Source organism: Vanellus vanellus, assembly GCF_965231255.1.
Source record: "Vanellus vanellus genome assembly, chromosome: 1".
NCBI lineage: Eukaryota > Metazoa > Chordata > Aves > Charadriiformes > Charadriidae > Vanellus > Vanellus vanellus.
Window position 1 is genome coordinate 199,319,105 of NC_138905.1, and position 13,770 is coordinate 199,332,874.

General features: G+C 37.1%; 1 protein-coding gene across 1 annotated transcript in view; it reads right to left on the bottom strand.

Moving 5' to 3' along the window:
- The window catches only part of PAN3 (poly(A) specific ribonuclease subunit PAN3), a gene marked incomplete at its 5' end in the record, with an annotated part of 90,252 nt that overhangs the window by 18,431 nt on the left and 58,051 nt on the right, over positions 1–13,770 (bottom strand). Inside the window, 8 exons of the mRNA XM_082486802.1 lie at positions 1,317–1,404; positions 1,848–2,013; positions 9,936–10,037; positions 10,139–10,255; positions 10,416–10,577; positions 11,877–11,934; positions 12,573–12,677; positions 13,245–13,492. Of these exons, the coding sequence (XP_082342928.1) occupies positions 1,317–1,404; positions 1,848–2,013; positions 9,936–10,037; positions 10,139–10,255; positions 10,416–10,577; positions 11,877–11,934; positions 12,573–12,677; positions 13,245–13,492 (1,046 nt within the window). The remainder of the gene's footprint in view (positions 1–1,316; positions 1,405–1,847; positions 2,014–9,935; positions 10,038–10,138; positions 10,256–10,415; positions 10,578–11,876; positions 11,935–12,572; positions 12,678–13,244; positions 13,493–13,770) is intronic.

Consider the following 13,770-nt stretch of genomic DNA (forward strand, 5'->3'; position numbering starts at 1 on the left):
CCAAGTGTTGGGCTGCTGTGGCAGTAAAGGCTTTTGACAGATTTGTGTATCTATGACTATTTTTAGATTTGTACTTCCAAGTCCATTAAATATTTTGCTTTAAAATTACTTGAATGTCATAATATCTCAGGAGGATCTCTTTCTCAGCTACAATTAAAATAAATGTAAAGAAGTTCTTAGATTTAAAAAAAAAAAAAAAAAAAAAAAAAAAACACCACAAAAAACAACCAACCCCAACCTCTTTACATTTTTAGGCATGGAATCCCTCACTTGCATGTACTCCCATCTTCTCTCAGCTGTTTTCCACTAAATTATTACCACAAGCCCATTGATATGTAGTTGGGGGGGGCAGGGAATCCTTTCATATACTACTCGAAGTACCCTGAAAATTGCTTTATTGTACCATTTCAAGAAAAAAAAAAAAAAAATAGTTTCTATGTTCTAGGACACCGTCTCCAATAAGCTAGCTTCTGCCTGGCCAAAGTTCAAACATTTCATTTATTACTGGAAGACTCTGAATGACCAATTTTCTCACAGTGAATAAGCTCAATTAATGAAAATAAATTAAAACCAACTCCCTACTGTAGTCTTTCATTCCCAGTACATACAGGGTATGCGATGACTGCTAAAGCAATGTACTTTACCCTGAGGGGAAGTTAGGGAAAGAGGCACTCCTCTACACAGTGATGCTCCAGATGACTGTGGAACAGTTTTTGTTAAGTCTAAAGGGATTCTTCTTAATTCAGGAATTATGCAGAGTCCACACTTCAGAGAACACCAGGAGAGCATGGAAAAACTAGGAGCCTAAAATAAAGATACACTAGAACCTTTTAGGAGCGAGGAGAAGGCCTAAGTGCAGTTATTTAAAAGATCTCTTACTCCTCTGTGAACAGGTATTCAACACTTAGTTCTTTTTCTTAAAATAATAAAAGATAAAGCAGAGCAAAAACTGTTACTGAAGCATTATTTTTTGATGTCTAACACTAAATGTAAGATTTTTCTTCTTCCTTTAGAAATCCATTATTTCCAACCATTTCTGACTTAAGATTGTTAAATACTAATAGTTCAACCTATTTGGTGAGTTGGCTGAAATTTAAGAAGCAGAAGATAGCAAAATGAGCATTCATATTTCAAAGTTACAAGCAAATTTGAATAATGCATGGCAGAACAAACATCAAATCAGGAATGAAAAAATGTGGTCATTTAGAGGAAGATATACAGTTTAATTAAAATACTTGTCTTCCAAAAGGAATCACACCAGTTTTCAGGACTCCCTGTGCCAAGTAACCAACCTAACTATGGCACTGTTGTCTTACCTGAAACTGAGCCATTAATGCCAGTGGATTATTTTGACTGTTGTCAAATGTCAAAACATCGAAGATTCCAACACAATTAACTCGTAACCTTTAGGAACGAGAAGAGAAAACGAAGAAGTATCATTAAATTCGGTTGGTTACTCAGTTTTTCCTCTAACATTCATTCAATGCTTTGGTATGACAAAAAAAGTCATCAGTACTCAGCAAACTACTATGAAGCAGAGAACACTAATTTTACTATTTCATAAAATGCAACAGACAGTCTTCAGTTTACCAATAAATCAACAAAATTTTAATTGTCAGTATCAGATCTCAACAGTATTGTGAGAATAACGCATAAGTCTTCAAAAATATGTTTAAAACTAACTTTAAAAAAAATTTAGACGTTTTGGCATATATTAATTTTTATTTTCATGACAGTTAAAAATAATAGTAGTCTAGTTATATTTTGTTATTTCCATAACAGATGCATGGTCAGCAGCTACCATGAGCACAGATCACAGTACACAGTGAGATGAACGCTTTCATTACCTTGTTTTGCCTGTTACTAGAATCTTTGTTGGATCCATAACTCGGCACGCCAGTCCTGCTGTATGAATGGTCCGTAACGCAGAGCTGAGCTGCACAATATATGCCCATATCAAAGACTCTGGAAGCAATCCAGCATGCTGCCGTGGTAGAGGTCCATCATGCTGACCTAGAAGCAAAATGTTTTAAGCATCAACAAAAGGCTACTACATAAAATTAAAGCTAGTGCATTTTGAATTATACAATTGATTCCTGTACTCATTTCATTCACCTCTTAATAGTCCTCAAAAGACTTATCTATTGTGCTCTAACAGTTGGTTTGGCTGGGGTATTTTTTGTTTGGTTTAGGTTGGGTTTTTTGGAAGGACACTACATACTAAAATGCTGACAATTCACTAGGCTGTATTATTTTCACTCTCATGTTCAGGACAACTATGCTGATTTTTAAAGTTTCGGATGAATAATCACCACAAAAAGAGCACTGGTTAGAAATTGCTGAAAGTGGGTGGTACATCAAAATACACAGGTACTTCAGAAGCAAAAATGCCAGTATTCTGAAACAACAAGCACATACCACAATAGCCACAACAGAGCCCATTTTACCTCCTTTATTCTAGTAAGGCTTACAAATCAAACATTCTCTATCACCTGATATGACAAAGTAACAAGCTAGTTTCAAATTATACGGACAAATCAGACTGGAAGATTCGGTGGCTAAACATCACTGAAGACAACTTCACGCGTGTTCTGCTGTGACCCAACTCCCTGACAAGTCATCACTGCATGACCCCTGTTCAGTGTGCCATATGAAAGCAATGCATTGCTCCCTTTCTAAATGGATTTGTAGCCCTCCTTTCAACAGAAACTAATTCTTTTCACATACACACCCAAATTCTACATTGTAAACCGCTTCTGAGTGATACCGAGCCAGAGATGAAAAAATAAAGATACAGATACTAAAACTAACATTTGCTAAGATGTATGCAATTCAAAGAAGTTGTTACTGCTTGCATGGCACAAAGCTGAAGAAAATAGATCCAGAGTGAGACAGTGCATCTCACTTTTACCAATCATGATAGGCATTTCATGAGGTTGTCTCTGTACTGATTTTGCTAATTTTGAGACCAGTAATATCATCAGTATTCAGGAAAATCGTGTAAGTAGCCAATTCAGTTGTAAACTGACTGCACTCCTCCAAACGTTTTTTCCTTGTTTTTTCATTTGTTTTGCTGTTTGTTTTTTTTTCCTCTCCCTACAGGAGCATATCAACATCTATGCACTTCCTCAAAGTAAGTTTGTGTGTGTGTGTGCGTGCTTGCATGTGTACACACAAACACACACATAGACATGCACAAGTTAAAAAGTGAAACACATTACTGAAAAATTTTTACTTAGAAATTACTTAGAAATTTTACTGATTTTGGAGTGATGGGCTGGAAATGTTCCCAGCTTTCATTTCTAAGCTTTTGTTTGTTTGTTTTTAAACTTCAGTTCATTTTTCAGGTTTAAGGTGCTTTGGTTTAAATTATAAAGATCAAGACACTGACTCCTTTAAACAGCAGGAAGCCTGGCATGTCCACTGAAGGCTGAATATAATGAGATACTCTGTTTTTTCGGGACTCCTGATGAATCATTATGCAAATCACTTTCCACAAATGGGCATACCAGAAGTCTCATGTAGCAAACTTTTTTCCCGTCATGATTCTCTCTCCTTCAGCATGACAAAAATCATACAAATGATAAAAATCATGCAAAATGACTGAGAAGATATAATCTCCTTCATCAGTTCAGGGTCTTCCTCTAGTTACTACTTGCTATAGAACACCCTTTATATTTGGTAAACAGCAACATCTGTGGCAAGTTTAACACGAATGAGTATGGACGCTGTAAGACAGTTGCATCGGTATGAAATAAGTATGCCCAGAACAGAAATGTTGCTGTATCATCCCAAACAGAGAGAAAAGCCAAAACTTGGCGGTAATTTTTCTGCATGCAACTTAAACAACAGCACTTGCCCTTTGATTTCCAGATAAAGGCAATGTAACCAAGAGAATATTCAACATATGCTGAAAAGCTGAAAGATCAGAGTTCAACATAGCTTCTCACCCTCTATCAGAAAATCTCAATCAAGCGACAATGTTATTTTACTACTGGAAAGACTCGCTTGAGGCTACAGTTGAATCTACTCTGCTGCTTTTGGGCTGGTTGGCTGCACCCCACGTTCCCATACACTAAAGGTACAAGCTAAAACACTGGAAGAATCAATTTTCAAATGCTCTCTTACATATCTATCTGTTTGAAACACATAAGATTAAAAGCAGTTCAGTTTGCTGTAACGCTGACTATGAAGTATGTCCCTTGAAGGCCCATCAGGCCTGCCACAGATGGCATTTGAGCAAGGACCCAAAGAGATGAGACCCAAAAGTTCGCTCTTCAGTCAAAACACACAGCTGAAACCTTTCCAAAAAGTACTGAACACAGTGGAAAACATCACAAGAATAAAAGAAAATGTTACAAAAATTATAAGAATTACTTTACTCCAATAAGCAGTATTTTAGAGGTTTCATGGTCAGTTTGAAAAAGGCTTCCTACCACAGGTTCAATCCACAGCCACAACAGGCAAAATTTCAGATTATGTTCTTTCCACTACTTTCATCTCTGAGATGCAGAGCATAGATACTAATGGAAAATATTAAACATTAAAAGAACTGCCATTCCAAAAACACAGGTTATCCATTACTTTTCCTTGCTGTGTTAAGATAAACTCATTGTCAGCATTATTTATTTATAAGTTTTATAGTATGATGCTCTCCACTGAGCAAGACATGTTGCCTTTGCACTGGTGTGTATGTATATACTTCTCTTTTGTTTGTTAAAAAAGCATTCAAATGAAATTCAGTTCCCCAGAGCAAGGATAAAGCCAGGGATAGTCCCGGGGTGGGAAGGAAGAGCTGGGACCACTGGCAGCAGGACCAATTTTACATCATCAGGAACACTGTCAGAAAGCATGCTAACAAACAGCTATTCTCATCAGACAGTTATGAAAAAAAAAAAGAAAACAAAACCCAAACAAAATCAGAAGCCCAATGAAAAATTTAGCTGCTCGCTAAATTGAACCTCTCAGCCCTGTAAATCACTCTTTCATGTTGAGACCTGAGTTGTTCAGTGTTTGCTTGGTGTTCCTGAGTTAAAGCACTGAAAATAAGGTAAATGCAGCAGCCTTCATTTCTCCCCCCTTCTCCAGGGAAACCTGTGCTTCGGTTTTACATTTCCCAATTTTCAATATACAGAAAGGTTCCGAACTCCTAGTGTAGCATTACATTTTGTAAAAAAATCTGAAGATATTGAAAACTTGAATTTACTTTGAAAAAGTTGCAGCTTTTGGCAGAGGTATTTTAGGATAATAAACTCACATATTTTGTCCTCAACAACATAATGCTCACTTTCAATATTCATAGACTGTGATGAGAAGAAAGAATATAAGTACACAACCTATTTCTTTTTCAATTGAAGAGGTATTTTATGAAAAAAACATTTAACAACTGGGGATGCAAAAACTGTAAAGTCAGCAGTGAAGTCCATTTTTGTGCATTACATACTACTACTACTGTGCCCAAAGGAAAACAAGGTCCAGGAAACTCGCCTATCTTCATTAAAAAGTATTTGTTTGCTGAGAAGCAGAATCTGTGGTGCTGAAAACTACTATAACGGCATGTACACCAGCGTTTAATTACTCAGAGCGTTTTTAATAAACAGACCAAAGGATGTATCAAAGGCATGCTTATCTCTGCCAACCACAAAAACCCATCAGGAAAAAGAAAAAACTTTACTGGCAGCAGCGGATAGTTATTGTTGATTTGCCAGGATTTTCTAGCCGATAGTTTTAAAGACATACATTCAGAATTACCATTTAATTACTGGACTGTTAAGAACAACTTTTCAGTACTTTTAGGTTAACTTGCTAATTTAAAGAGAATGTAAATTTCTGCAGAGATAAACGCACTAATATGTACTATAATCTGAAGTTGAGAAATATCAGAAAGATGGAAGAAAACCAACAAGTTTCAGAACAAGAGATTTAATGTTTAGACACTTTTGACAGAAATAAGGGTATTGAAAAAATATGAGGAATGAAAATCAAACAAAATGGAACTTTTCAAACAAGTAACAATTAACTGAAAATCAGACTCCCAATTTTAAAACTTGTGTAAATTTAGTGAGATATAATAAAACATTGGATTATCACACTGTACCACCTGAAGACAGAGGGTATTTCATTGCATAAAGAACACAAACTTAAATTCTATAGCATTCAGAAGTAACAGAGACACCAGTATAAAAAAATAAAGGTAAGATGCTTTTTCCCCCCCAGACACACCAAATCCCTTCCAAAATAGTTTTGTAACAGGGTCTGTAAATAACATCGCAAAAACAAAAACCCCGAGACTGACCACAGTGACATGCAAGACAGCTACGTAAACCATAATCCTCATCTTTTAACTGGCAAAGTCTTGTGTTGCCAACTGCAGTGTTCAACGTAAATAAGGTTGCATACCTGAAATCAAATTCTCTGAGTTCACTGATCAGGTTCACAGTGTTGTGCCTCCTAAAACCTTTAAAAGCAATTGTACTAATCTGGGCCTCATGCTGCAGAGTACCCAACTTCCATCCATTCCCCTGCTTCTCTTGGGAGTCTCCTCTAGGCAGGCAGACGGCCAAGAAACTCTGTGAGGGGATGGAGAAAGGATCCGTGAAGGCAGGCAATTCTGAGAAATCAAGTTATAGGTATGCAATCTTATTTTTCTCTCTTAAATTGCTCCTTCTGCTGAGGACCAGACTAGAAAGAAGCAGTTACCCACCCACCCCACCCCACCCCCACCCCCCCAAAAAAAAAAGGCCAAAGCAAAGATGTGCAGAAAGATTTGGCAAAATTGGGGAATTTCAGGTGATTTTTTTTTCCCCTAATTTATCTAATAAAAAGACCAGAAGAGCAGGTAATGACAAATGCCATGGGCAAGAGAGAGTTATCTTTATCCCTGTAAGTTCTGCCACAACAGTTCATTTTAATTAAATAATACTTTGGTTTTGCTGAAGAGAAACTGATGTCTTATTTCCAGTTTCAAAGACCATCCCTGCCTACAGAAGGAAGTTGTAGTCGGTCAAATAAATGGTCCAGATAGCTCATTAGCCTGTTTCAAAGACACACACTAAAATCAGAACATTAGCTTGCACTAGATACCTGAGCATATGAACCTAAATAGAATATTCTAGCAGCCTCTACAGCTCAGAGAGCTCCTGAGTAAGATACAGTGTCTTTGCAGTTAGCAGTCCTCAAACATTTCTCCTCCATGAGTAAGCCCACCTTCCCCTTGAACCCAGGCAAACATCCACAATGATCTGTGACAAAGTTCCATGGCTTAATTATCTTTATAGAAGTTTTGAATTTTCTAGCTGGATAGTCTCATTTGTCAGTCCCTGCTTCTAGGCTGGAAGAAATAGCAAACTACTGTTGCTTATTCATTTTTAATTCATCCCTGATGGTTTTTCAGACACCTACCATATTCCAGTCATTTTTAACCCCACCATGTCCCTGTCCATCTTTAAGGGCATGAAAAGTACCATTCCACTTTGGTGTTCTTTATACAGAAGCTGTTCCATGCTTTTGATCATCCCTGTCACTTCTTAACCTTTTTGCTGTTCTTTTACAACCTTCAAAATGTGAAAGGAGGACCACAGCTATAGATCCGAGTCTATGATGCACCCACATCTTGAATACAATGTCTTCTGTTTCATTGTTTACTCTTTTCTTATTAATCTGCAACAATACATTTCCTATTTACTGCTATTCAGCAAGAGGACAATATTTTCTTTAATCTACTTAACTATAGCCCCAGATCTATTATTGAGTTGTGACAACAACGACGGAGGTCATCATTTTGTTTAAAATTAAGAGTTATGTTTTCCCTCGATCACATCAGTTTGTCACATCACCTGCTAGATTATTGCCAAGAGTCCCAGTCTTGTAAGATCCTTCTGCAATCCATCACAACTGGCCTTTGTTTTTAACAATCCAAATAATTTGGTATTATCAGCAAGCTTTGACAGACCATTAATCTTCAGTGCAAATAAATGAACGTGTAAAGAAATACAACTCCCAGCACATATTCTTGTGATACTCCATCAGCGATCTCCCTTCAGTGTGAAAAATCAACTGTTCGCTCTGTTCTTATCTTCTAACCAGTTATTAACCTGAGGACTTTCTCTTATCTCACAGCCACTTCATTTCTTTCAGACACTCTGATGGACTTAATTGAAAACCCAAGATCTTATCTACTGGATATTCCTTCAAAGAACTTTAATAGATTAATGAGACACAAGTGCCCTTTATATGAGCAAAACTTAGTTCTTTTCTAGTGTGACAAAAGAATGTGTCCCAAAGAATTTTTTATACCTTCTATTATTTTATCTAGAACAGACATCATTCTTCTATAATACTCTAGAGAAGTACAAAAACATAACAAGGACTGATTTACATGGAAATTGAAAACCATGGATGGGAGACACTAAGAAGTCTAGTCCTGCACATAACAGTCATTCACCTGGCAGTAGGTGTTCCAGGTATACCCTACCAAATTAGTTTCACATCAGGCTCACTGAATTTGTAATTCCATTCTTTGACTTGCCATGGGATATGACAAGTCAATCTAGGGGCTCTTGTCTGAGATACTACCACCAAAACCAATGGTAGTACTCAGGTTCCAACCTCACTTATACCAGTCAGGTCAGTGCAAAGCCAGTGGGAATTATTCAGTATATAAGGGATCTACAAGCTTTTGAATGCATTCACACACTACCAGTCCACTATACTCTGATCTACCAGATAGCCAAGTGACATTTTCCATGTCAACCTTTGAAACAGATTGAATTCACAGCTAAAGGCTCTAATTGCAAAAAGCACGAGAAAGGAGAAACTGTAGCTTCTGCTTCTCTTTATACACTGGCAGCCTAAAGACATTTAGGGAACATCCACTGTAGTAAAACAAACAAGGCCAGGTCATAGTCCTCTGGTCATCCCTGCTGCTGGATCTAATTTCAGGGTTGGTCCTGCATTGAGCAGGAAGTTGAGCCCAGAGCTCCGAGAATACCTCCCTACCCTGTTTTTCTGTGATTCCAATCAGCTGTGAGCATCTCTCTCTCAGCATGGCACTGGGCTCTACTAATAGCTTTGGCCTGTTGTGTTCCAGACAAGACCTGGCTGCAGTCTGTGGGACTGCACAGGTCATGAACTGGTTCTAATGGGCAGTGCGATTGGCAGCATACTGTTTTGGAGGGGAAGAGGCTTTAGCCATATGGATATGAGCTCTGTTGGGCGACTTGCTGAGCCACAGACCATGCTGTGACAGGTTTTATTCACAAATTTAGATGGAGTTTTAGTAACTCCTTTGAAGTCATAGTATTAAAAAAAAAAATAAAAAAATCAGACTTATGATGTGAAGTTTGTGTCTGAAAAGAATTTATGTTACAGGGATTTTTGTCAAAACATTTAATGTCAAAACATTTAATAAAACACTAACTAATCCTCATAATACTTTATGAGGAAAAAAAATAATTATAAGTGGAGGGCACCTGAACAGCAAGCATCAAATTGACATAGCATATGTGTTTTATGATTTTAGAAACATCCCAAATAAGTGTCAGGTTTCACTCTGTGACAGACCTGAAACTAGGACCCTGGAATTCTTGGCTCCCAATTTAAACTCATTTCTCTGTCAAAGAACTCTAATTCCCTTACAAACTGACGTCAATTTTGCAGATTAGTCATAAGTCAAACGCAACCAGAAAAGTAAATTGTTCATTTTTAGACTTCTACCTTAACTTTTAACTCTAGTCATACTTTTCTGTTATTTAAAAAATACGTATATTCAGAAATTTTACAGCTAGAAAGAGGAGTTCTGATCCCAATCAGCTTATGATATCACAGAACTGATTAGCTAAAAACGTAAATTGGAAGAGTATTTCTGGCCAGCTATTTACTGCTTAAGTATTAGAAATAGTTTACAGAAGCGTTGTATGATAATGTATTTTCCTTACCCCATTTTCGTTTTGTGAAATAGGCATCAGCACTAGGGTCATTGAAGTGTCTGCTCATCATAGTCTCTCCTCCAGCATGAAAATCATATGCAAACACAAGAGCTTAAAAATAGAAACATGTGACAATTACTAACTCAAGCACATTTAGAAAAAAGACTCAACAGATCAGTTGGGGGAAAAAAAAAACCACCACAAAAACTTACAATGTTCTCCAAACGCTTTAGTGGTAAACACTTCACGCAAGGTTACTATATTTGAGTGCTGAATTTTTTTCCACATGTCAACCAATACCATGCACTTTGTGTTAACGAGACGAAAACCTGGAAAAGAACAAAAAACATGGTTTAAAAATATAACGTTTTGGAGGAGATTTTTTTTACTTCAACATTTCTTCTGAAACTATTGAAAAGCAACCAGACATTAAAATATGACTAGCGTGCTTAGGAATGCTAGTCCTATTGAGAACTCAATTTTTCTCACCATGTATCCTCCGAAGGCAATATGGCAGGTCATCTTTACTATTTACAGCTTTATAGCATGATGTAATGTACCCGAAGTTGCTTGTTTTCTGTATCCGATTGGGTGGTGGCAGTGGTTCCAAAGGGAAGAGACTGTGGTAGCTGTCCACTTCTGCAGGAACTGCTAAAATCAGTTTATACACAGAAACATATTAGGCATCAGTCCCCTTTGAGAGAGTTATTACAGCAGCAGAGAAGATTCAAATGGCTGTTATTAACATGTAAATTCTTTTTTTAGGTGCATGTAAAGTTAAAAGAGAGGTTGCCCAGAGAGGTTGTTGAGGCCCCATCCCCAGAGGTGTTCAAGGCCAGGCTGGACTTGGCCTTGGGCAACCTGGTCTAGTGGAAGGTGTCCCTGTCTATGGCAGGGGGGTTGGAACTCGATCTTCAAGGTACTTTCCAACTCTAAACCATTCTATGATTCTATGAAAATTCAATATTTTTGTTTTAATACAAATATATAGGTTCCTGGAAGATATCCCACAGAGCTAAAATAACTGCCTTCAGAAAAAGAGTTACACCAAGTAAAATCAACAGAATAGATGCACAGTTCCATCTGCCAGTTTTTCATTTGCCTTAAAAATTCACCCTTCTGAATTATGTTTCTTTGGTGTTTTTCTTCCTGCACACATTCATAAATAAGCACCAACTTCCACACAGACTTCATACCACTGTAAGAACCACATTTTCATCACAAAAAAGCAAATCTGAATCTTACATGTTTTAACATACCGGTTTAGAAAACACAGACAGAGAGGCTGAAGGTTTACAAATCAGATTAAGAGATTAACCTTGCAAGAAGAGATACATTGGTACTTCATCTGGATTAGTAAACTAAACTGCCTTTTTTTTTTTACTGTATTATTGTCATATTAAACACACATTTGAAAAGTAAGGATACTGCAATCAAAAAAGCGATCTGTTTAAATAAAATTGAACACAGTCAATTGTAAATTCTCCAAAAGACAGATTACAATGAATAGTATATGCTTCTCTTGCCTGACAACCAGTAAAAAGCCTTCTCTGACATACCAGCCAACACAGTTTACAACAAACTCATTTGCTAGTTTATATATAGCCTTTGAAAATATATGCATCCTAATATCTACAAAGTAACACAATATTGTTCTTCATGAGGCTTTATCACCTTAATGATTTTTCTTCTCCCAGCAATTTTAAGCACTATCAACCATTAAAGAGTTTCAAAACAGAAGAAAACTACAGAAGAAAGAGAAGCAAGAAACAAATTTCATATTTCTGAAATACTTTGTATCTGGTTATCCACAGCCCAGGCTGATGATCAAGGCTTCATGAAAAATCAAAAACAGGTGGTGGTTTTTGCAAGACGTTGTTAATATTGTTCAATACGTATGGTTGCAGAACAATATGATCGCAGTTTAGTTTACAAGAAACACTTACTTACCAGGAATATCAGCCTGATCAATCTGGGCCATAGTTATTAAGTGTCTGTTGATCAGTTCCTGAAGAACAAATTAAGTCAAGTTTTGAACATAATTCAGCTCATCATTTTTGGTAAATGAACAGTACACTGTTTTTGAAGTACCAGCTACTTGTACAAAAACGGGGAGTTGATGCAAGTGCCTGGGGCTGGCGGGAGGAGGAGGGAGGAGACCGTTAACTTGAAAACACCAATGACAATACATAAATTCTTGAAGGAAAGAGCTGCAGAAGACACGTTAACTAGAACTAGCATTGACACAGGCACCTACTATAGTAAAGCTGGAATAATTAACAGTCACAGCCAGCCCTCAGAGAAGGGCTCATCAACTAACACCTGCATGTATTTTCATTTCAGTTAGACTTTAAAACTGGACAGGATTACAGCTTAAGGAATGCTACATAAATGAATTGATGCATACCAAAATAATACGCAGAAGTAAGAATACTTAGCTGAATCATGGCATGCAGATTAGATTGCAGTCACGTACATTGTAACCTGCCCCCACCCTCTGTCATACTCCATCCATTACAGGACTTGACTTTTTTAAATTCTCCACAGGGAAAATTGACTGCATAGATTTTGAGATTTTCTACTACTAGTGATTTTCTAGTTTTTGCCAAGGTTTGCAGTTTTCCTTTAAATTCTCTATCATCTTACCTGTCTGAGCTCATCTGCCATGAAGAAGGAAGGTGCATTTGCTTTTGGCTGCATGTAAGCAACATGAGGTGCAGCTGGATGGTAAATGTGGTAGTTTGGAAATACCTGAAAAAAGACATTTTAAGCAGTTTAAAATCCTTAAGGATACGGAAAACAAGGAGGTTTGTCACCCTTTTAGTTTGAACTACTGAACTACAAAGTCTTCATGCACAGTTCATGTTACAAATATACTGTCAGATAAATTACAATTTCCTTATGCGATATTCACTACTATTCATTTCAAGGGGGGGGGGTGTATATATGTGCACAGTTATTTTAACATTTTTATAACTGCCTTTTCCCCTCCACTGTAAGAGTTAGTCACTTATCAGATGAAAAAATAAATCTGAATTTCTGATGTTTTCTCACTACATATGTATCCACTGAGACATACATAAAATGCTTTCTTTCTATTGCTGTATAAAAAACCCAAAACTCTACATAGAGGTAAATGAAAAATACATAAAAAACTCTGGTACTTAAATTTCAGTGATTTTGGAGAACAACTACAACAAATAAAGATCAAATCTTCATACAGAATAAGGGTTTCAGACTGTTAAGAATAATCTCTGTAGTATCAACCAATTCAGCATTTGGCAACTCCATATACTTCTGTATCAAAAGCAAACATACCATTCCTGTGAGAGGTGCTGGAGTTGTATCAGTATAGAAGTACGTTGTTCCACCCACTGTTTCCTTCTGGATCACCTGGCCAGTAGATGGAGGCTGAGAGACAGCATTAGCGACAGAAGCAGAGGCACTAGTAGGCACCATATAGTTTGCTGGGTTAGGAGTATGACTTCTTCTTCGAGGAGCAGGAGATGTGTGGGGAGTTATTTTGGGGGAATGAAGAGGAGAAGATCCTGCTGACAGTGACATTCCTTAAAGAAACACAAGAAGATACTCTTGATCAAATCTGTTATAAAAAAAAAAAATCAGCATTTTGAAAAAAACAGCCTTCACTACCAATAATATTCTGAGCAGAGAGGTGCTTAAGGATTGCTACATCTATATGAAGAGTTAAAATATAAAACATTAAGAGCAAGACTGAACTGATACATTTTCCCCAAAAATCTTCCCATAGCTCAGAGAGAAAGGGCTTGGGAACTTATGACCTATACATGAAGAACTGGAATGAAAGATGTAGAAGTCGCAGAAA